General features: G+C 42.3%; 1 protein-coding gene across 3 annotated transcripts in view; it reads left to right on the top strand.

The window, feature by feature from the left end:
- Positions 1 to 14,678: 14,678 nt before the first annotated feature.
- Positions 14,679 to 22,567, top strand: part of KLHL6 (kelch like family member 6) — a 60,078-nt gene continuing 52,189 nt past the window's right edge. For 2 of the 3 annotated variants that reach the window (XM_027586375.2, XM_027586376.2), the window contains exon 1: positions 14,679 to 14,987. In XM_027586375.2, coding sequence (XP_027442176.1) covers positions 14,695 to 14,987 — 293 coding nt within the window. In that variant the 5' untranslated portion in view covers positions 14,679 to 14,694. Of the gene's footprint in view, positions 14,988 to 17,511; positions 17,532 to 22,567 lie in introns of those variants that run through there. The other variant, XM_027586377.2, reaches the window with a different exon arrangement.

Raw genomic sequence — 22,567 nt, 5'->3', positions numbered from 1 at the left:
CCAAACATTTCAAATTTAAAATATAAAAGAATATGGAGCGCCTGGCTGGCTCAGTCGGTGGAGTGTGAGACTCTTGATCTTGGGGTTGTGAGTTTGAGCCCCATGTTGGGTGTGGAGATTGCTTAAAAATAAAACCTTGGAAAGCCTGGGAGTTTCAGTTGGTTAAGTGTCTGCCTTCAGCTCAGGTCATGATCCCAGGGTCTTGGGATGGAGCCCTGAATGGGGCTCCCTGCTCTGAGAGAAGCCTGCTTCTCCCTCTAGCCGCCACTCCCCCTGCTTGTGCTCTCTCTCTCACTCTCTGTCAAATAAATAAATAAATAATATCTTTTAAAAAGATAAAACCTCAAAAAAAAGAATAGTATGATGAGCTCCCATATACTCTTTGCTTTATTTCTCTCTTTCTATACAATATTTTCTTTTGCTGAACCATTGGAAAGTAAGTGGTGGTATGATGCTTCACTCTAAAAACCGCATGTATCTCCTGAGTACAAGGATATTGTCCTACATAGCCACAATGCCATTATCATATGCAAGAAACATAACCTTGATATAAAATCACTGAGTACAGTTCATGTTCAAATTTTCCTTAGTCCTTAAAACGTCCTTTATAGCTACATTTTTTTGGGGGCAATGTAATCAAGCCTTTAATACCACTTTTATGCTAGATGAATTCACACATAATTGAAAATATCGGGGCACCTGGGTGGCTCAGCCTTTAAGGGTCTGCCTTTGGCTCAGGTCATGATCCCAGGGTCCTGGGATGGAGCCCTGCATGGGGGCTCACTGCTCTGCTGGAAGCCTACTTCTCCCTCTCCCACTCCCCCTGCTTGTGTTCCCTCTCTTGCTGTGCCTCTCTCTGTCAAACAAATAAATAAAATCTTAAAAAAAAAAAAGAAAATATCTTAGATCATCTCAAATATCCCAGGACTCAAGTTTGATTAATTTTCTATTTCAAACCCAAGTCCATATTCAATAGTGTTTCATCTAAGGATATTTTGAAACATGTGACATTTGGTGTTAATACTTTTGGAACTCTGGAATAACCCGTGTCCAATATTCCCAATGTGTTAAAACTAGAAAGAAAACTCCTTTCTTTTAGCTGTTTTTGTTGTTCTTATCGCTGGTTTTTGTTTTTGTTTTTTGCCATGTTAACCATTTTTTTTTCAAGGTTTTTTTTTAAAGATTTTTTATTTATTTTTTGACAGAGAAAGACACAGCGAGAGAGGGCACACAAGCAGGGGGAGTGGGAGAGGGAGAAGCAGGCTCCCCCTGGAGCAGGGAGCCTGATGCAGGGCTCCATCCCAGGACTCTGGGATCATGACCTGAGCCAAAGGCAGATGCTTAACAACTGAACCACCCAGGTGCCCCTACCATGTTAACCTTTTTTTTTTTTTTTTAAAGATTTTATTTATTTGACAGAGAGAGAGACAGCGAGAGAGGGAACACAAGCAGGGGGAGTGGGAGAGGGAGAAGCAGGCTCCCCGTGGAGCAGGGAGCCCTACACGGGGCTCGATCCCAGGACCCTGGGATTATGACCTGAGTCTAAGGCAGACGCCTAACGACTGAGCCACCCAGGCGCCTCCTTGTTAACCATTTTTAAGTGTAGGGTCTAGTGATATTAAATATATTCACATTATTCTGCACCAGTCTCTTTAACTCTTTTCATCCTGCAAAACTGAAACTCTGTATCCATTAAACACTAACTCCTAGATCTCCACCTCCCCACCAGCCCCTGGCAACCACCCTCCTACTTTCTGTCTCTGTGAATTTGACCACGCTAGGTACCTCATGTAAGTGGAATCATGCAGTATTTTTTCGTGACTGGCTTATTCCATTTAGCAGTTTCCTCAAAGTTCATCCATGTTACAGTGTATGACAGGATTTCCTTCATTTTTCAGGCAGAATAATGTTCCATTCTATGTAAATACCACATCTTGTTTATCCATTCATCTGTCAATGAACTGTTGGGTCGCTTCCACCTTTTGACTATTGTGAATAATGCTGCTATGAATATGGGTGTTGTTTTTCTTTTTGAATCCAGGATCCAAACAATAATTATACACCCAATATTGTGCTAATAAATTCAGTTTCTACTAAAAATAGCTGGTGTTGAATTAGTGCTAGTCATCAGGGACTCAGACTCTATCCAAATGCATATGGATAGCATCTTGTACATGATTGAGCTTGATTTATAAACCTGATGCTAAATACAGAAACTCATAGTAGGTGTTGGTGAGTGTGACTGCACCTTACTTTTGGGATTAGCCTTACACTCCTGGCTTTTCTCCATCCTTACATCCCCCCCCTCATTCTGCCTCAGGGGAAATGCTGAGTGAGGAGATAGAAACTGTGTGTACATGACCCAGAGTCTTCTTCACCTCTTCCCTTGGTTGCTAGCTACTCTCATGTGCCTTCTGTTTTGCAATTCTGGGGATAAGGTGGGAGTAGGGGCTGGCTCTGTTTCAGTGTTGCCACAATTGGGTGGATAATCTGTTGATTATATGGTTTGACTCCCCAGCTCATCTAGTACACAAATATTTGGCCCTCATCTCCTAACTCTTTGTTTTATTTATCAGTTGGTTCATCCAGGATGAGGGGAAAATATTGCTTTTTATTGGACTTCTTAAAACACCTCAATTATCAGGGAGACACCTGATTACCAAACTCAACCATCTACCTGCACTGTGGACCCACTACTGTTGCATAAGTCTACTCGGGATAACAAGTTACAATTTGGAAGATGGCTGGTTCTCTGTAGACCCATGTAAAAGAAATATGGTATTGCCAAAGAGATATTAGCATTAAACTAATTTGGCTTTCTCCACTCTAGGGACCTTCCTGTTGAGGTTACTAATGCCAGTTATGAGAAATAGAGTATTCCTCTTTGCTATAAGCGCAGGGAAAAGTTTACTCTTTTTAAAAACTCTATTTAGAAAAAATTTTTTTCATTGCTGAAAACATGAGAAAAGCAGAAAAGTACAAAGAATAAAACAAAAGATACAAAAGCTTATCACCAAGAAATAACCACTTTTCGTGTTTTAGTATATCAATTTTATCTCCAGCCCACACTTCTCCTTTGAGCTCCAGACCATGTATCAAACATTTCACTTGATAGCGCATCTTGAATGTCTCAGACTCTACACTCAGCATGACCAAGAATAAACTCCTACTCCTCTCCCCCACACCTGTTCCTTTAACAGTGTTCTCCATATCAGAGTGTTGGTATCTTCATTCATCCAGCTGTTCACACTAGAAACCTCGGCCATTCTTGAAAATTCTTTTTCCTTTACATTCCGTACCCAATCCTTCAGCAAATTCTATTGATTCCAACTTTTGTTTTGTTTTGTTTTTGTTTTGTTTTTGGTGGGCAACAAAGCAAAGTTTATTGATCGATAGTAAGATAGTACAAAGCTCCCGAAGAGGAAGGGGACCCGAGAGGGTTGCCCTGATTTTAACTTTTCTATATACCTCAAATTCATTACTTGTTTCTCCCCCCAGCACTACTCCCCTGTCCATGCTGCCGTCATAGGCCATCTGGATTATGATAGATTCCACACTGGTCCCTTTCTCTTCTAGCTCACTCATGCTGACCCCTTTTTAACCTCTGATTAGACTGGGTTACTTCTGGGAAGAATTTCCCAATGGATAAATTCTTCTATGAATTGTGACTGTGGGTAGAATAATATTTCTGATGCACAGGGCGGAGTGATGGAAATGTTTATTTCTCTGGGGAAATGGTGGTCTCTGGGCCCCTCTACACTGATTATATGGAAATTATCCAAGATAACATGGGAACAATAGACAACCTGTAGGTATTAGTAAAGGCCATTGTGCTGAAGGAGTTTTTGGTCTAAAACCAGAAGCCAGGTTTAGACTGAAATACACATACTTTCTTTTTTTTTTTTTAACATTTTTAAAAAACATTTTATTTATTTATTTGACAGAGAGACAGCAAGAGAGGGAACACAAGCAAGAAGAGTGGGAGAGGGAGAAGCTGGCCTCCCGCTGAGCAGGGAGCCTGATGCGGAGCTCATTCCCAGGACCCTGGGATCCTGACCTGAGCCAAAGGCAGGCAGCTTAACAACTGAGCCACCCAGGTGCCCCCATATACTTTCTTTTATATAGAAAGGTTTGAATAGTAATAGCTAATGCTTACATAGGGTTTCATATATGCCAGACATCATTTTTTAAAAATTTTATTTATTTAATTTTATTATTTTTTTTAGAGAAGGCAAGAGAGAGATATGTGGGGGGGGGGGGGGGCGCAGGAGGAGAGAGAGAATCCCAAGCAGGCTCCATGCCCAGTGTGGAGCCCCACACAGGGCTCGACCCCACAACTCTGAGAGCATGACCTGAGCCAGAATCAAGAGTCAGACACTTAACCTACTGATCCACCCAGGCGCCCCTGCCAGACATCATTTTATTTTATTTTATTTATTTATTTATTTTTAAAGATTATTTATTTATTTATTTATTTGAGAGAGAGAATGAGATAGAGAGCATGAGAGGGGAAAGGGTCAGAGGGAGAAGCAGACTTCCTGCTGAGCAGGGAGCCCGATGTGGGACTCGATCCTGGGACTCCAGGATCATGACCTGAGCCGAAGGCAGTCGCTTAACCAACTGAGCCACCCAGGCGCCCCAGACATCATTTTAAAGGCTTCACATATATTTATTCATTTCCCCTTCTTCACAAACACATGGAGGTAGAGACTACTACTATCACCAATTTACAGATAAAGATACTGAGACACTGATCTATTTTTAAAATTCTTTCTTTTTTTTTTTAAGAGTTTATTTATTTGATAGAGAGAGACAACGAGAGAGAGAACACAAGCAGGGTAAGTGGGAGAGGGAGAAACAGACTCTGAGGGAGAGGACCCTGGGATCCTGACCTGAGCCAAAGGCAGAGACGCTTAATGACTGAAACACCCAGGCGCTCCGAAAATTCTTTCAATAAACCGTAATCAACTGACCGTGCTTTAACCTTATGCCTATCTGTAGTCCTTAGTCCTCTGGGTACTATGTTTGGTATTGCTATTCCTTCAGGACTGAAATTTTGCCTTTCTCCTCCAGCTTATTCTCAGGGCTAACATTCTTTCATAAACTTCAAACCTGAGGGCTGCCACCAGAGCCCTTAATACCTTTTTTTTTCTTTTAACAGTCCAGAGATTCTTTCTCTCTCCCTTTCTTTCTTTCTTTCTTTCTTTCTTTCTTTCTTTCTTTCTTTCTTTCTTTCTTTCTTTCTTTCTTTCTTTCTTTCTTTCTCTTTCTTTCTTCCTTTAACACCTATTATGCCATAAGGAATGAGTTCTAGAAGTTCAGGCTCCTTTCTATTGATTTTCACAAAGTGCTTCTCTGGTTGAAGCAGGCTGGCATTTCAGTTTGTTGGGGCTCAGGGCAGGCTGTGTGCCAAGATGTGCCACAGTGGCATATTGATTATTCTAAACTGAAGTTACTTAAGCAACAACCAGTGCTAGAGGAACACTCTGACCTTCCTTTGTCTTCAGAAAGCAGGAAATAAGTCTTTCATATGAAAGGTACCTTCCCTGTACCAGGAAGTATAGAGATATCCTTACAGTCAGAGATTTGAAATTGAGGGCCAAGAAGACTATATAAACAAACTCTGCATAGATTCTCCACTAATTAATACCCAAACCTAAGTTTGTCTTATCAATTTGTCAGAAATTCATTGTTTCTTTGTGTAGAAAGTATAAAAGCTGCCTGCCTTTGTTACTCCTTGGTCCTGTGTCTGTGAGTCTCCATACAGATGAATTAAATTTTTTTTTCTCCTGTTAGTCTGTCTTATGTCAATTTAATTATTACACAAGCCAAAAGAACCAAGAAGGCTAGAGAGAAAATTTTCCTCCTCCCCAACAAGTTGAACCCAAGTACTTCTCTCTTTGGTTTCCTTCTTTTTCTGATCATTTCCCTTCACATATTTCAGGATGCTATCTTGGCTCTTAGGGTGCTTATAAGATATGCTCAATATACACATTAATTCTCTTGGCAAGAATCTTGCCCTTAACTTGTTTGTTTACAGCAATGCCAGCAGCATGCTGGGTAGTATTGTAAACTCTTCCAGTTTTGCCATGTGAACATGTTCCTTTTTGAGCAGTGCCGTTCCTTTAGCCACATACATCCAAATCTAGAAGAAGGGTGATATTGTAGACATAAGGGAATGGCACGGCCTGAGAAGGAACAAGTCCATGTTTTCTAAAAGGCCTAGAGAACATATAGAGGGCACCTCTCTTCTTTCCTTTTGTGTTAGTCATTTTGATGAACTATTGGAATATGGCAGTTCTGGTTAAAAAAAGAAAAAAGAAAAAGAAAAAAAACCTCTTAATATCTTGAGCAACCCTGGCTAAGAGGCAAATTGGGACAGAGAACCATAATGGGACAATGAGTGAGAGACTACATGAAAATAAATTGTTCAAAAATAAGTGTCTTTTGAAATATTTCCTTTATGAGAGAACTGGAATTGCCATCATGGCAGGTGTAGAAGCTTTAAGGGCTGCAGATATGATTCCATAGTGAGTACTTGGAGGTGGGGCCAACATTAGGGTCTGGAGGAAGGGTAAGTATGAGGATCAGACAGAGAAACATCCTGGTACTGCTGTTCCTGTTCCAGGGAAGCCCATTTGGATGTAAGGAGCAGAGGATCAATCAAGCTACCTTAAGAAAAGGGGGATTTAGGCAGAATTTCTCTGAAATCCAGTAGTAGAGCCTTAACTGGAGCTGGAGAGTGGCCCAGATTCAAAGTAACCTGAGGACCTCCACAGTCTAAAGGGGAAGGTGGTATGTGAGTCGTGTGTTGGTAAATGTTTAATATCTGGATTTCAAACAGACAGACAGACAACAGGGTGCTGATTTATAGCATTTACCAATTTCTGTGGTGTAAATACTATCATGGCCAATTTCAACCGACATAATATCATTGAACTTAAAGCTGGGAAGAAATACATGGAGCTCTATCTCTCTAGTCAGTTTAAGTCTATTCCAACACATCAAATGTTAACTTTGATTTTTTTCCCTGAACTTTCCAAGTTTTCAAGAAGTGGTTTATTATTGTTTTATAATCAGAAAAAAGTAACAAAAGTTATTTTTAAAAAATAAATAGAAATATATGAGATATGGACTGGTATATTACAAATGAATTTCTCTGGTTTTGCCATTTGTTGAAGTTTAGTTTTAACTTTTGCCATTGGCCCCCTGATCCACCTAAGGGCTTGCAGCAGGTTTGGTTGAGCTCACTTCCAAATTTTGACTTCCTATTTTTTAGACATTGTTTCAGAGAGAGGTTGCTCAAAACCACCTGGTGGGGTTCTCAGGAACACCTGGCTTTCCTTAAGTTCAGATCTGCAGAGGACATTCCGGAGTGATGCTCAGGGACCTGGCTAGGTGGCTCTGAATAGAGTTTGGTAAAACTATAACCAGTACATGACAAGTCTTTCATTATGTTGACTAAAAACTGAAAAGTTATGCTATGGATAGTGTTTGCTGTATGTGGCATTTGTAAGAGAAGATAAAACCTTGACAGATCTTTTAAAAATAATCACCTCCAGGGACGCCTGGGTGGCTCAGTTGGTTGGGCGTCTGCCTTCATCTCAGGTCATGGTCCCAGGGTCCTGGGATCGAGCCCCACGTCGGGCTCCCTGCTCAGTAGGGAGCCTGCTTCTCTCTCTCCTCCCTGCTCATGCTCTCTTTGACTATATCTCTGTCTGTCTCTCTCTCAAATAAATAAATAAAATCTAAAAAAAAAATAATCACCTCTGGATTTAAATGATGAAACAGTTGGCCTTAGACTTGGCCCTGTATTCAGATTTTGGTTTCTGGGCTCCCCACTTAGATCAGCCTTATGCTCCTTCTCATGCAACTTCCCAGCTTCCTGTTTCTGACTCAGTCAGGCCCCCAGCTCATTGTTCTTTATGAGAGCATTTATCTTTTGTTAATATTAAGCTGGGACAAGGTTGTCAAGAGGAGTTGGCCTCAGAGGCCCAGGGCTAGCGTTTGATGCGCAGGAGTCTAGGAGCCTTGGGCAGCTTTGAATCAGGCAAGGAAGAGAGACCAGGCCACAGTGTCTGCAGGATAGGAGTGGGAGAGGCTGGGGTGCTCCACCCATGAGCTGGGGGTACACAGGTGAACCTGATCTGAGGTAGAAGCTGCAGGTTCTCTGTCCTCTGGATCCTCAGCTATTAACTGGAACCAGAAGAAGATCACAGGACAGAAGGTAAGGCTACTCTTGTTTGAGGCATGGGTGGATATTCCAGTTAGCTCCCACTTACGAGTAAGATATATACAAAGTCTTGACCATCCTACTTGAGCCTGGGATGGATAAAACACTGACTCAGGAGTTGCAAGTCCTGAATTCTTGCCCCATTTCAGCTACTAACTAGCTGTGTGAATTTGGGGCAGTCACTTAATCATCTGGGTTTATTTCATGATCTACAAACTACTTGTTTGTTGTAAGCCAGTCTGGGAAGACTCTAAGGATTTGGGAATTCTTCATATTGGGCTCCAAGTGGTTTGCCTGTAACTCTTTTTTGTTGGCTCTTATTTGATTCCCTGGAGTCATCCTCTAGTTTCTTCCACCTGATGGCCTTCCAAATCCCGTATCAGAGTCCTTCTTTTCCCCTTTGTTAAACACCTGCAGAGCTTCCGACAGATTCACATATGACGATGGTTCTCAAAGAATGGACCTGGGACCAGGACTAGCAGCATCTGCATCACCTGGAGCCTGTTAGAAATGCAAATTCTCAGACACCACTCTAGACCTACCAAATTAGAAAGTCTGGGGTTGGGGCCCAGGTTACACTGATGCATGCTCCAGTTTCAGCATCATTGCCAGAGGGCATGGGTCCAAATCCCCTCACTGGCCTGGTCTCTCTCTCTCTTTTTTTTTAAGGAAGAAGTTGAATGTTTTATTATCAAACTACTTATCTTCTTGCAAGGCTTTGTTTCATTGTATAAAAATAGCACTAGCAAGCACTGTATATTGCAAAATTAAGATAGTATTGCTCTTTATCTGATGCTATGCAACTAACAAACCTTTCTCCACTGCCAGTTATTTCCAAGGAAAGATCATTTAAGTATTTTGACCCTAATCCAGGGATAGATGTAAGCAAGTTACGATATTCCCTAAGGTTTAAGATTACAATGTTATTTTTGAATTACATAATTTTTATAACTACTTTTTAACCACACATAATTTCAGGATTCTGACTTACAACTGGAACCTGCCTAAAAATCTTAGGGTGTTGCAAAAAAGTTGCATATTATGTTTATCTGCAATCATTAGAAAGTCAAGGGGTGTTTTCTTCCATGAACGTTGTTGCAAGTAGTTTCTTTTTCCATTAGCATTGCTGAAAGTTGCAATTTTTAAATCCTCTATGCAGCACTAATTTAAGACCACTATGCTAGATTAAGTTGTTTATTTAAGGATTCCATTTTCACTCCTCAGTAGATTTTATGTATTTCTTATATGCTTCTTCACTCATCAATTCACCCAGTTCTGAAGGATTACTCCGTGTATCTTGATCAGCCAACCATCTTCATAACAAGATTTGTTGACAAGTCCCAGATTTTCTACAAGAGCTTCATTAATTTCAATTACTTCTCCTGATAGAGGAGAATAGACTTCACTAGCAGCTTTCACACTTTCCAAAGCACCTAACTCATCTTGTTTGTCCAATTTTGCCCCAACTTCAGGCAGACTATAGTAAACAACATCCCCCAAAGCTTCCTGTACAAAATTGCTGATTCCCACTGTTCCAGTACGATTTTCTGTTGCTATTTGGGCGTTAAATGCATGGAGAGCTGAGCAGAGCCCGCGCGCAGCATCAGGCCAGCGGCACCCACCCACAGCTCCCCAGACAGTAGTAGGCAGGGCGCGGCGGGCATGAAGGAGGTGCCCAGGCTGCAAGCCTGCAGCCTGCATGCTCCGAACTGCTTGCTCATATCGACGTGTTCATGGGTATGGGGGTCACAGGGCAGCGTCTCAGGAACCCCGGCCTCGCCCACAGGAGAGGGGTGCAGGTGGCCCCTCTGGCCTGGTGTCTTACCATTGTACCCCATTTTCTAACCCTACCCAGCTCACACACCTTGTCTTCCAGTTGTACCTAATGGCTTGTAGTTCTCCAAATACTCCTTGTTCTTTTACACCTTTGGTGTGTTCATTCCACCTTTTTCTTGGAAAGCCTTTACCCTCTCCCTTTTCTCTCATAAATTCTTCTTGTCCTCCCAGGTAAATTCACACATTACCTTGGCCATGCAGGAAGTCCTCCTAAGAGAGCCACTGGCTACCAAGGCAGAATTCTTCTTCTGTTTTTGATTATTCTTTCATCCCACCATGAAATCCGTCTATCCAGCCCTTATTTCTTGACTGAAGCATATGTAACTGGGCTTGTGCCAGGTTCTGGGATATAAGATGGCTTGACTTGAGCTCACAGCCTACTTGTGGGAGACAGACGAATAGCCAGGTAATGACAGTGCTTTAGTGCATCCATAGGAGCATGAGCAGAGTGCAGTGTGTACACAGGCAAGGCTTGCAATAAATGTAGGTATATTAGGGAAGCTTTGTGAAGGCAGGAAGGACATTTATCCTGAAGGATACATTTTGCGGGCAGCAGGAAAAGGTGAAGGCTTGGGTCTCTTTCGGTAGGATTTAGACCCTGAAGCACTTTGTTCATTTTGCTGGTTCTACCCTTCCACACCTATTGCTGCTCATCCTGGAGAAATTAAGTTAAAATGAACTGCATGTTGGGGCACCTGGGTTGCTCATTCAGTTAAGCTTCCAACTTTTTTTTTTAAGATTTTATTTATTTATTTGAGAGAGAGAGAATCTTCAGCAGATTCTACACTTAGCACAGAGCCCCATTCGGGGCTTAATCTGACCATGGCGAGATCATGACTTGATCCAAAACCAAGAGTCAGACGCTCAACCAACTAAGGCACCCAGGCACCCCTAAGCTTCCAACTTTTGATTTTTGGCTCAGGTCATGATCTTACGGTTGTGAAATGGAGCCCCATGTCAGGCTCTGTGCTGAGTGTGGAGCCTGTTTAAGATTCTCTCTCTTCTTTTCCCTCTGCCCCTCCCCTCCCCACTCCTAAATAAATAAATAAATAAATGAACTGCATGTTAAATGTATATGTATAGGTTTCAATTTTTTTTTCTGACAGGAAATACGAAGTCTCTGAATCAGAAAAAAGATCATTTATTATGCACAGACCATCTTCTTACCAGTTCCCTGCATCCCTATCTCTATAGATAATGCGAAGAAAACCTGATGTTATCCTGAGTGTACAACGAGGTTGCATCATAAGAGATGAATGCTGAAATTATGAGACTCAGAACTTATATAGGTCAGCTGGCACATGGGTCTGTTTCCTCCTCATCTTCCTCCTTCTCTACCTCCCCTGGGGAAAGAAACCTTTATTCTGGTAAACAAATCCTCTCGGGGTGGCGGGGGCAGTCTTGGCTTTTCCTTTCTTACCCTGGAATATAAGCAAATGGCATCAGAGGCTTCCCTCCCTTAGAGGGTGAATGGGTTAGTACTGTGGGCACTTACAGCTCAATCCTCTGAGAGTCTTCTGATAGGGTAGAACACGCTTCAGCATTGTCCCATCAAGAAACAGGAAGCTAGTGTTTTTATCAACCAACTCCTGACTCTCAGTTACAGGTCACTCTTGGGAGCACTTCTGATGAGCCGACATGCTCTTATAGCTGGACAATGCTCTCAGGCAGAGTGATGCTTTTGGTGTGCTTATAGGAACTGTCTGTGGGTGACCTCCGGGATGGACTGAGGAGATATGGACATGATACCAATTATGTGATCTTGTCTGTCTTCATGTCTCTAAAATGGAGATCATAATACTTAACTGCACTGGATTGATGGGAAGATTAAGTGCATCAGAGTTCATAAAGTGCCTCTCACAGTTCTTGAAATATAGTCGATACTCAATAAATGATAGCTTTAGTAGTAATAAGTTAACATGAGGCACCAGTGGCTCTTCCTTTGTAGCTGACTTAAGACTTGTTTCTATCACTTTAAGTTGTGATAGAGAAAACATTGACTGGGGTCAGAAGGGGCAACCTGTAGTTTTAGGAATAGAGATTTCCCTTTAGTGAAGCTACCCATTTGCACGGGGACAGAATCTATTCCTTTCAAGCATTATAAAGCTAACTAGTCTAGTAAGATATAATTAGATAGTTTTCTCAGTATTAAAGCTTTTGCCAGTGGCTTGTACATTTTGTTGCTTGGTAGGGAAAATAAAACTTCCACAGAACTGGTTATTTTGCTTGTAGCTATAAAGAATATTTATCAGTTGATGCTAAATCTCAGAGCATATCCAGGTTGACATGGATGCCAAACTGGTTGTGTTTTTTTCCTTTGCACTAAATCTAATTGTAGGCATTATCACACCTTGGTACAAGTTTGTGCATTCATCCCTACTTACTAGGAAGATGTAGGGGTGGGGGGAAGGTAACAGTTATCTGCTCATGTCAAGGGAATGGGGCAGGTGGGCTTGGAGGTATATGAAACTTGGTGAACAGGATCCATTGCGAATGGAGAATTGAGTTTTATTCTTATTTTGTTTTAATGGGGGGGATGGAGTGGAACTGAATATGGTTAGTGTTGTTTATACTTTGAGAAGTTCTGGGTGCCAAGATGCCGTGAGAGAGGGATTGGGTCATGTATTGTCCTCAGTTCTACCAGATGTGGCGGTTAGAGTCACAGAGCTGTAAGTGCTGAGCTCCTCCCAGTCGAGGCCTGTGGGAAGAGTCAGTTTTGTGCATGTTCCCTGTGGTGGGCTCAGGAGGCTAACCATGCACCAGCCCTTGCCCCTCCTCTGTGCTAACAGGCCCTGATTTTGTTTGACTATCAGATCCTTGTTCTTGGGGAAAGTGGACTCAAGCCAGTAGATGAATCATGTTTTGTGCAAGGCAATCATGTTATTCCATTTGTATTTCCTGGAGCTTGGTCTGAGGTGGTCAAGTGACCTAGGAGAATCTGATGGGGATTTTAGGAAATATTTTCTTTCTGGTAAAAAGAGATGAAGGAGAAAAGGCCTGCCCTTCTTCCTTTTTTTGGACTGGTTGGTACTGTGGCAGCTATTATGTGATCATGAGGGGCATCTCCATCACACGGAGAGTATGATAGAATGGGAAAATGGAAAAATTCTGTGTCTTTGATGACACAGAAGGATGAGTGTCTGGATTAGCCTGGGACTCCATACCTCTGGCTTCTTATAATATGAGACTTCTATTGCTTAAACTACTTTTGATGGGCTATTCTGTTCTTGAAGCCAAAATGTCTTGATTGACAGAGCTCTGGATACAGAACAAGTCTGGTGGAGGGGAGATAACATAGACACTGACATTAGGAGTAAGCATCCATGGAAGAGAAGAAGAACTAAGGCAGAACTGGGACCCCTGGAGAGGGCTCCGTCACGTCACCACTGACCAGGGCAGAGAAAGCATGAGGACTCCCTGTTGATCAGTAGGACAGCGAGTGCTCTCCACTGCTAGATGGTACATGAGAGCAGGAGCAAGACAGCAGAGGCCACTTTGGTGAGGCGCTGCAGACTGGAGTGGCCATGGCAGGTAAGCCCTGTGGTTCTCTCTGTGGGAGATGCAGGAGTCAGGACCAACATGATATTACAGCTCTTGTAGCCTGATGGGGATGGAGGAAACAGGGGCTTTGGAGCCAAACAGATCTGGGTCCCGCCACTTGCTTGAGCAGAGCTTCAGTTTCCTTCTCTGTAAAATGAGGAAAATCATATCTGCCCCATTGGATTCTTATAAGGATTAAAATACATTAAAATAAGTTAACTAATCTGTAATATAGTGGGAGTTTATGAAAAGATAGTTATTATTATTTAACAGACATCTGCAGAGGTAATGAAGATACTTCATGGTGTACCACTAGATACATGACCACTAGATGCTGAGTGAGATCAGGCCAATTTGAGTTGAAACTTGCTAGGGTAATCTGGTGTTGACCTACCCTGATTAGTCTACTAAGAGAGAAGCCCCTGGGGATGGAGTTTCTGGACACCATTTCTCCTCTGTCCCCAGAGACATATCTGAAACAATAGACTTTCTTGGGGGGGGAGAACATTAATATCTGCCATGACATTTTTTCCCCCTGAGCAGCAGAGGAAGACAAAGGCAGAAGATGCGCAGTGCTGATATAAATGAGAAGGCCAGCCATAAGTGGGTTTTCCAAAGTTCCCAAGGGACTGGGTAGGGGCTTATCGTGGGGTCTCAGACTCCTCAGAAGAGGGAGGGGGAAGATCGTAGAATGTTTCCTGCCCATCCTACCATCTACAACCTCAGTTACAAAAGCACCAGAGGTACAAATGTAATAACCAGAATCAGAGGCTTCCTGCTCACGGATATGAGGGGGAGATGGACCAAAATAACCTCACAGCACTAATAGCAGACTCTGAGAAGCCACCCCTTCTCTCCTGGAGCCCCTTTCTACACACCCCTTCTAAGTAATTTCTAACCTTTTGTTGACTCACAGAAAGAAGAAGAATAGAAGTTACTGGCGTTTGTAGTAACAGGATGAGAAAGTACGAGACTTCCTGTTGTGTGTGTGTGACAGCTGGTGATAAGTGGAGGACTCTACACAGGAAATCCGCTCAACTTCTGCAATGTGACCTGCCTGAAGCTTGGGCGCTCCTTCAGTCTGGATGTTGATGGCAGGACAAAGGGGCACCTGGACCATGGGCGACGTGGTAGAGAAGAGTTTGGAAGGGCCCCTGGCACCTTCTACAGATGAGCCCTCCCAGAAAAAGGGAGACCTGGTAGAAATCTTAAATGGGGATAAGGTAAAATTTGATGACACGGGACTCTCCTTAATCCTGCAGAATGGCCTGGACACCCTCCGTGTGGAAAATGCTCTGACCGATGTCATCTTGTGTGTGGACATTCAGGAATTCTCCTGCCACCGCGTGGTGCTTGCTGCGGCCAGCAACTATTTCAGGTCAGCACGCCTAGGATTACAGTCAAATTGGGTGCAGGTTGTAAGGAAAATCGGTATCGATGTGAGAGCCCAATCTAAGTAGGTGGCCGTTGTTGCATGTACAGTTTGTATATCTATTTAGGTTTGTGTGTCTATTCAATATACAAGAAAGGAAGTTATTAAACCTTAGATTTTAGAGTTGGAGGCATATTAAAAGAGAGATTGGTATCATTTAAAAGCAATGTTTGTTTATTATGGTGAATCTTCTGTATATGTGTCTGTGTTCCAGAGGATGGAAAATTACTGAAGTCATGGGGATTTTTTTCCCCTTGGTCTGATTAGTGTGTTGGAAACATGATGTTGTCTTTGTTTACCAGTAGAGGTATAGAAAAGGTTGTGGCCCCTCGTTTGGAGTTATCAAATGACTTGCTGAAAATTAGGGGCTTCTGGTTGTGCACAGGGAGTGCATTGGAAAAGAAAACGTAACAAAGGTGCTTTTCCAGTGAGGGGCTCCCAGTTATAACACACTCTGAGACTTGGGCTCCATCCTGTCCTGCCCTTCTTGACATTGGGACTCGAGGCAAGTCACTGCATGCTCTGGGTTCCTGTTTTGTCATGCATAAGCTGGGGACAATGATTACCTTTCTGGATTGTTGTGATAATTAAATATGAGAGGGAAACTGCTCTTACACGGTGCCTAGGGTATAGTAGATGCTCAGTATGTCTTTGTTGAATTCTTCACCTCATTCTGTTTGGTTCAGCTTAGAACCATTTATTGAGTGTTTACCACAAGCAAATGCCTGGGACAGGAAAGTGGGAGAATCAGGAATGCAGTGAATAGGGCTGGATCCAGAGTTCTCCCAATCACTGTAGGCGTGGTGGGAACCAGTCCCCAAGATGAAGATGAAGATGAAGAAGCTAGTTGGGGAACTTGAAAAAGAAATGCCTTTATAATTCTTTTTAATGAGATTCTTCTTAACTCTTGGTTCTGGCTGAGGAAATTAAAAAGTATTTACCTATGTAAATATCATGAAAAGTATTTTATTTTTTCATTTTTCTGAGAGGCTTAGAGGGAAATTTTTCCTTGGATTTCAAAGAGCAGGGTCAGTGGACTGTTGTGGAATTGATTAGGTCCCATATGTAGATAAGGCAAGGGGATGCCTGGGTCGGTGAGAAGTAGTGCCTGCTCTGTGCCAGACAGACACAGTTATCTGATTTTATTTTTGCAGCAGTGCAGTGAAGGTGGCTGATGTTCCCTTTTACAGATGAGGAAATGGAAACCCAGCTTTACATATGTAATCATTGCTAGAACAGGGATTGGGCACATTCTAGAAATCCTTATTTTTATTGAAATACAAATTGCCCCTAAATTTGGGGCTTCAGGGGCGCCTCGGTGGCTCAGTCGGTTGAGCGTCTGCCTCCGGCTCAGGTCATGATCCCAGGGTCCTGGGATGGAGCCCCGCATCGGGCTCCCTGCTCAGTGGGGAGTCTGCTTCTCCCTCTCCCTCTGCCTGCCTCTCTGCCTGCTTGTGCTATCCATCAAATAAATAAAATCTTTAAAAAAATAAAAATAAATTTGGGGCTTCATTCCACAGGAAGTACATAAAAGGTAACGGGTAGGCACAGCATAAAGATGGGTTGACACAGATAAACACATTACTTACCCACCAGTTTTGAGCATGGCTTTCACATTGATCACAATCACTTTCAGAAGTGAATGAAAGTCAACTTGGCTCAATGTCCTGAGTACCTGTTTTTAGGTTTATTCATTCTGTTTTGAATCACTGGAAAATGGCTGTCACACAAAGGTATACCCGATTAGCAATTTTGTTAGTGGCTCGAAACAGGATTGCTGGCTGTGTGCTCTCAAGTACATCACTGGTTCCTCTGGTCCTTGGGTTTCTCATCCTAAACCGAAGGTGTTTGGGCCCAGGTCCTTCCCACCGCGCTGATGCAGGATACTTAGGGAAAGTGTCTACCAGCCCCCAGAGGAGGTGGTGGCAATGAGATGCGGGAGGCTCCCACACAGTGTGCATATCTGCCTGGGGATGAAGAGTCGCTTCCAAAACTGCCTGGTTGTGGAGGGAAATTCCTTCTTTTCTTCAGAGCAGTGACTTTTTCTTATGTTGGTATTTCAAGATGACTTTCCTCCTATAATGAACACAGTCCTGGAGACAGGATTCTTTTTTCCAGTACTGCTATTAATAATGACGTCTGTCATTGAGTACTTACTGTGAGCAGAGCGCTGTGCCACAGGTGTCACACACACTATCCTGCAGCCACCCTGCGAGGGAGGGAATTTTATCCCCATTTATAGATGAGGAACCAAAGCCCCGAGTATCTCAGTTAATAGAGTGACCAAGTGGGATTTGGACCTAGGACTGATATGAGGTCAGACATTGACTCACGCCTGTCTTGCTTTGTTTCTAAGGTTTTTGAAAGGGGTTGGGAGCCAAGTTCCTTTTATGCTCACACTTCGGAAGGGCAGAGAGTCTGCTCTGTCTGAGAGGCTTCCGACACAGCCCCCCATGCTTAGGAGGGCCTGGAAGCTGGCTGTTAAATTATGTAAGTTATTTTTCCTTTATTCATTGAAAACATAAATATTTTCCATGGAGTGATTGAACCATAACTGATTTAACCAGTCCCCTGTTGACAGACATTTGGATTCTTATCTTTTGCTATATAACAATATCACAATGAATGACGTTATGCATGTCATTTAATATGCATGCAGGAGGATCTGGGAGTGCATTTCTAGAAGAGGGTTTGCTGGGTCAAGGAGAAATGCATCTGCAGTTTAAGTGGATATGCCAGATTCTCCTTGATAGGGATTCAATTATTTTGTATTCCCCACAGGCTTGCCAATAGAGGATGGCTTCCCACTTTTGGATTTTTCCCAATCTGATGGATGAGAAACAGTATCTGTTTTGTTTTAATTTGCATTTCTCTTATTTTTAAAAAAATATTTACTTATTTATTTGAGGGGGAGAGGCAGAGGGAGAGGGAGAGACAGAATCTCAAGCAGACTCCCTGCTGAGCGCAGAGCACAACATGGGGTTTGATCCCACCACCCTGAGATCATGACTCTGAGATCACGACCTGAGCTGAAACCAAGAGTCAGATGCTTAACCAACTGAGCCACACAGGTGCCCTGTATTTCTCTTATTTTTAATAAATTCAAACATCTTTCCATATGCTTAAGGATTGTCTGTAGTTCTTTTTCTATGAGCTCTCTCTTCACAGCCTTTCAAATTTTTGCGTATATTTTTTAAATTTAAGATTTATTTTTATCAAAGTACTACATGCAGTTAGTTAACAAAGAGTCCAATACTATTTAAAGGCTTATAATGAAAAACAAAATTCCTCTCCACCTCCTCTACCCTTCAGTTTTGCTCATCAGAACCCACCATTTTTACACTTAGCTGTTTCTTCTGGTATTATATTTATATTTCTTCAAAATATGCTTATCCTACTCTTTCCTGATTTCTCAATGTTAGACATCATTTATTGATTTCCTGGTATGTCTGATAAGGGCTTAGCACTTACACCTAACTCCCTTACCATACACTTCCCTTCCCTACAATCTCTCAATATAATGTTATCACATTTTTTTTGTTTAATTTGTATTAAGAATTTACATTATGTTCATGAAAACATTGTTTCCTGTTGAGCCAAGTTGTGTGATAATGTTACATTTTCTTTCTTGTAAAGCTTTTTATCTTTTCTGAAGTTAATAATTCATTCTTTTTTCCATTTACTTAATTTGAGGCTATCTTTCACTCACAGCCTCTCACCATGATCTTTCATGTGGTCCAGTGCATCAGAGAATCTACCAGTTCCATTTGCCCCCCAGAATCTTCCTCACTGACATCATTTTATACATGTTCTTTGGACCTGCTGCCCAGCTATTGTCTAGCCGCATATGAAACCATGATGGCTATAAACAGGGACTTTATTATTAACTCAGACAATGTAGTTCCCTTTGGGGGCCTATTTAAAAGTCTTGAGTGGAATGAGGAAGTTGGGAAGATACATAGAGTTGAGGCTGAGAAACGGGCAAAGGAGAATAAAGCTTTAAAAGTAGCTCATGACACACGTTAAATGTCAAACAACCAAATGGCAAGGTGTCCCTCATGGCAGGAATATCAAGGGAAGCATGATTTAACATTCATAATAATGCTTTTTAAAATGTTATAAGACTACTAGTGTCTTTTATAAGACTAAGAGAGCTGCCATTTGTCTTATGCCTTTGGACATGTCCCCAAATCAAAGTCTTTGGGACTGGTTGTGCATCCTACATGCTGAACCTTTCCTCCCAAAGGATCTCCATCTAAACCAGTGGTTCTTGTCATTTTGGGGGGCAGGGAGCAACAAACTGCAACTATGGCACACCCCATAAGTGATGTTGACCCCTGAGAGCAATCATGTTGTGAGTCCCAGGGATGGCTGAGGGAAGGGGTGGTGATGAAGAGAGGGATCATCAGGTTTCTCACAGTCCTACCTCATGACTGGCCTTCCTACATGAAGAAAAAAGCTTGCAGACTGAGGCTGAGTCAACAGCAAGCTCCTTTGTTGCTGCTGATGCCCCAAATCTGCCTGGACCTTGGCTCCTGCCTTGTACTTCTGTACCTCAGTCTCTGGGTTTGTTTCCCTGAGGCCATGATGAGGGGACTTTGACCACTGGCTACAAAAATCAAGCACAGGTCAGGAATCGGAATGGCATTGTGGGCCCAATCTATTAATATTATTATTATCTATTAACCAATTACTGTATGGCAGAAAGTGGGGCGAGAGGCTACTCTTAAACCATATGTAGATGTTACAAGTCTTTGCTTTTGCTACATAATAGTGTAAGGTGTCTACAAAGGAGCCAGCAAGTGTGGGTGATAGTATAAGTGCAAAAGAAAACAAGAATGAGTTAAGGCCAGCTGGGTCTGGATTAGAAATCTGGCTAACGGTGAGAGCATTGAAGGTTGCTGTCGCTGCAGTGGTGAACTCAAGCAAACTGGTGATTGTACTTCTAGCATCAGTTCCTGCATTTTATGCTTTTAATATTGTTTGTTTGGCAGAACCAATAGGCCTATAATTTCTTATCTTCAATTCTAAAATCCCCGAAGTGTTGATAATTGAAAAGCTTTTTATAGCTTACTTGGTGGAAAAATCTGTGTCTTGAACTGCACTTGTCTGATGGAGACATCTATCCTGAACTAAGGGGAGACTACTTAGAGTCTGTTTATTCCACTTAGGGCCACTATTCAGATATTCGCTGCTGGAGTACTAGTGCATTGGATTAAGGAGTGCTGGAGTTGCTATATAATATACAAGATACGGCAATATCCAAACAATTCTGAATGCCAGAGCTCAACTGACTGCAAGATTTTGGGGTAATGGATTATGGGACTTTCTGATAAAGTTTGTTTTCATTTTGGTGTTATTCTTCTACCTTGTTTCATAGGAATATTTTACATACTTGTAAACATAGTTTACATACAGTTTTGCATTTTTTTCATTATAATCTTTCCCTGTAGTTTTCATAACTCCTATTTATTTATTTTGCTACAATTTTTAATAGATGCATAATATGAAAATCATTCTTTCCTTGTGAATGTAGGTTACTTCTAATATTTTGTTTTCATAAATAATGTGGTAATAAGCATCTTCATATTAAGTATTTTTTGCAGTTTGGAATCTGGAAAGGTCAACATTTTTTGAGTACTTACTGCATGCCAGGAACTTTGCTGGATTCTTTTTCATTTGGTTTAATCTTCACAATATCAACAATTAAGTAACAACAAATAGCTAACAATGTCGCCATTTTACCCTCCAAGGAACTCACTTTGATAGGAAGAGCAGCTTCCTCATTGGGATCCAAACTGAAAACAGATTTTTCCATTGGGCTTAAGTGTGGCTGTTGGGACATTTCCTGTGCAAGACCATTAATTCCCTCTCCCCACCATGTACAAGTATGGTCTACATAAGCTGAAAATGAGGAGAAAATGTAAAAATTATTGCCTCTATGTGAATGTACCCCCCCACACACACACACCCACACAAGCTGGATACTATGGAAACATTCAAGCCAATTTGTGTCTGGGGGCTGAGCTGACAGACTCCATTGCAGCAAAGACTCGGCATGCCTTAGGACACCAGTCTGGGTCAAAGGATTAAAGAAGATTAAATAAGAAATAAGAAAGATCAGGATTCGAGGTGAAGAAGCAGTATACTTTGAAAGTATAAGGTCTCAAGAACCCATAGGACATCACTGGGGCAGGAACCAACAACTGCTTGGTATAATGGAAAGAATAGCATCTTAAAGTCTTGTCACTGGCTTTTGAGTCTGTACCCTTCCACTTATTGGCTGTGTAAATCTTGGAGGCATTGCTTGGCCTTTCTGATGTTCAGTGCCATTCATTATACAACACAGTGAAGCTAATGATTTGTGTTTATCCCAGTAAGTTTGTGAAATACACATAATAAAATAGATTCATTTATGAATTTATTTGCCTAAACATTTTGTACAGGATAATGACTCAGATCTCTTCATTCTAAGGAAGAGAAATCAACTGGATTTATGTAGGTAACTCACAGAATCCCCCAGAAGGCCAAGCTCAGAAAACAGACAGGGACCAGGGAGGCCAGGCAGTGGCCAGGACCACAGCCCAGAGCCACCCAGAACCCATGTGGGGAGGACTCCCTCGCTGCTGCAGGGTCCTGGGGGCCAATGCTAGCACAGTTCTGGCCACGGGCACTACTGCCCTTGCAGTTCCTGGAAACCGGAGCCTGCTGCTGCTTTCTGCTGCCTCCACCCGAATGGGCTCTCCTCTGTCCCTGCTTCTTTGCATCAGCAGCTCCCAATTCCCAGCCTGGAGTTAGTTTATCTGATTGGTCAAGGCTGAGTTACACACGCCAATGCCTTAGCTGTGACAGAGGCTGGGAAAGTGTGTTTTGGGCCTTTGCAGCTTCTGGATCGAGAAGTGGCTTCTGCCACACACTACATCTCATTCTGAGGGAGAATTTGCCATACCTATGAAGGGCTTTAGATGCTGGGCAACCAAAAACTGGCAAGAGTCTATTACATGCAGTTACAATGTGCCAGACCTGCATTAGGTGCAGAAGAAGACTTAAGGCATCATGAAAAAATATGCAAGTATTAGAGAATTCCATGACTCTGGTTTCATATGCATCAGAGATAAGGATCCTGAGACCTTACGGGCAAGAGGACGATTCTTTTGCACTTTGAGTTCTCTTCGCCCTTCAAATCTTGAGTAGCTCCCAGTATACCTGCGAGAGTGTGTGGCATGCAGGCATCATCCATCATGCGTGGTCTAGAAACTGGCTGAAAGTGTGAGCTGTGACACCATTGCAATGGCTGGCATTCAGCAGGCAACCTGTAAATATTTGATGTCAATAAAAACTTGATATTCCTCCTGCAGTTTCAGTCACTGATTAGGGAGCATCCTGGTCAGAGCAGGAAGTCCTTACAGAGTTGGGAGGCTATTGCACAACCTTACAAAAGGGAAGGATGATCAAGTGTGGTCACCATAAGAAAAACTGGAAGGAGCAGTTAAAAAATCCAAAATGCTTCAGAATGTTGTGGATTC

The sequence above is a fragment of the Zalophus californianus genome, chromosome 1 (assembly GCF_009762305.2).
Source record: "Zalophus californianus isolate mZalCal1 chromosome 1, mZalCal1.pri.v2, whole genome shotgun sequence".
Classification (NCBI taxonomy): Eukaryota; Metazoa; Chordata; class Mammalia; order Carnivora; family Otariidae; genus Zalophus; species Zalophus californianus.
The sequence above is the reverse complement of the archived record's forward strand: the minus strand, read 5'-3'. Positions and strand labels throughout refer to the sequence as shown.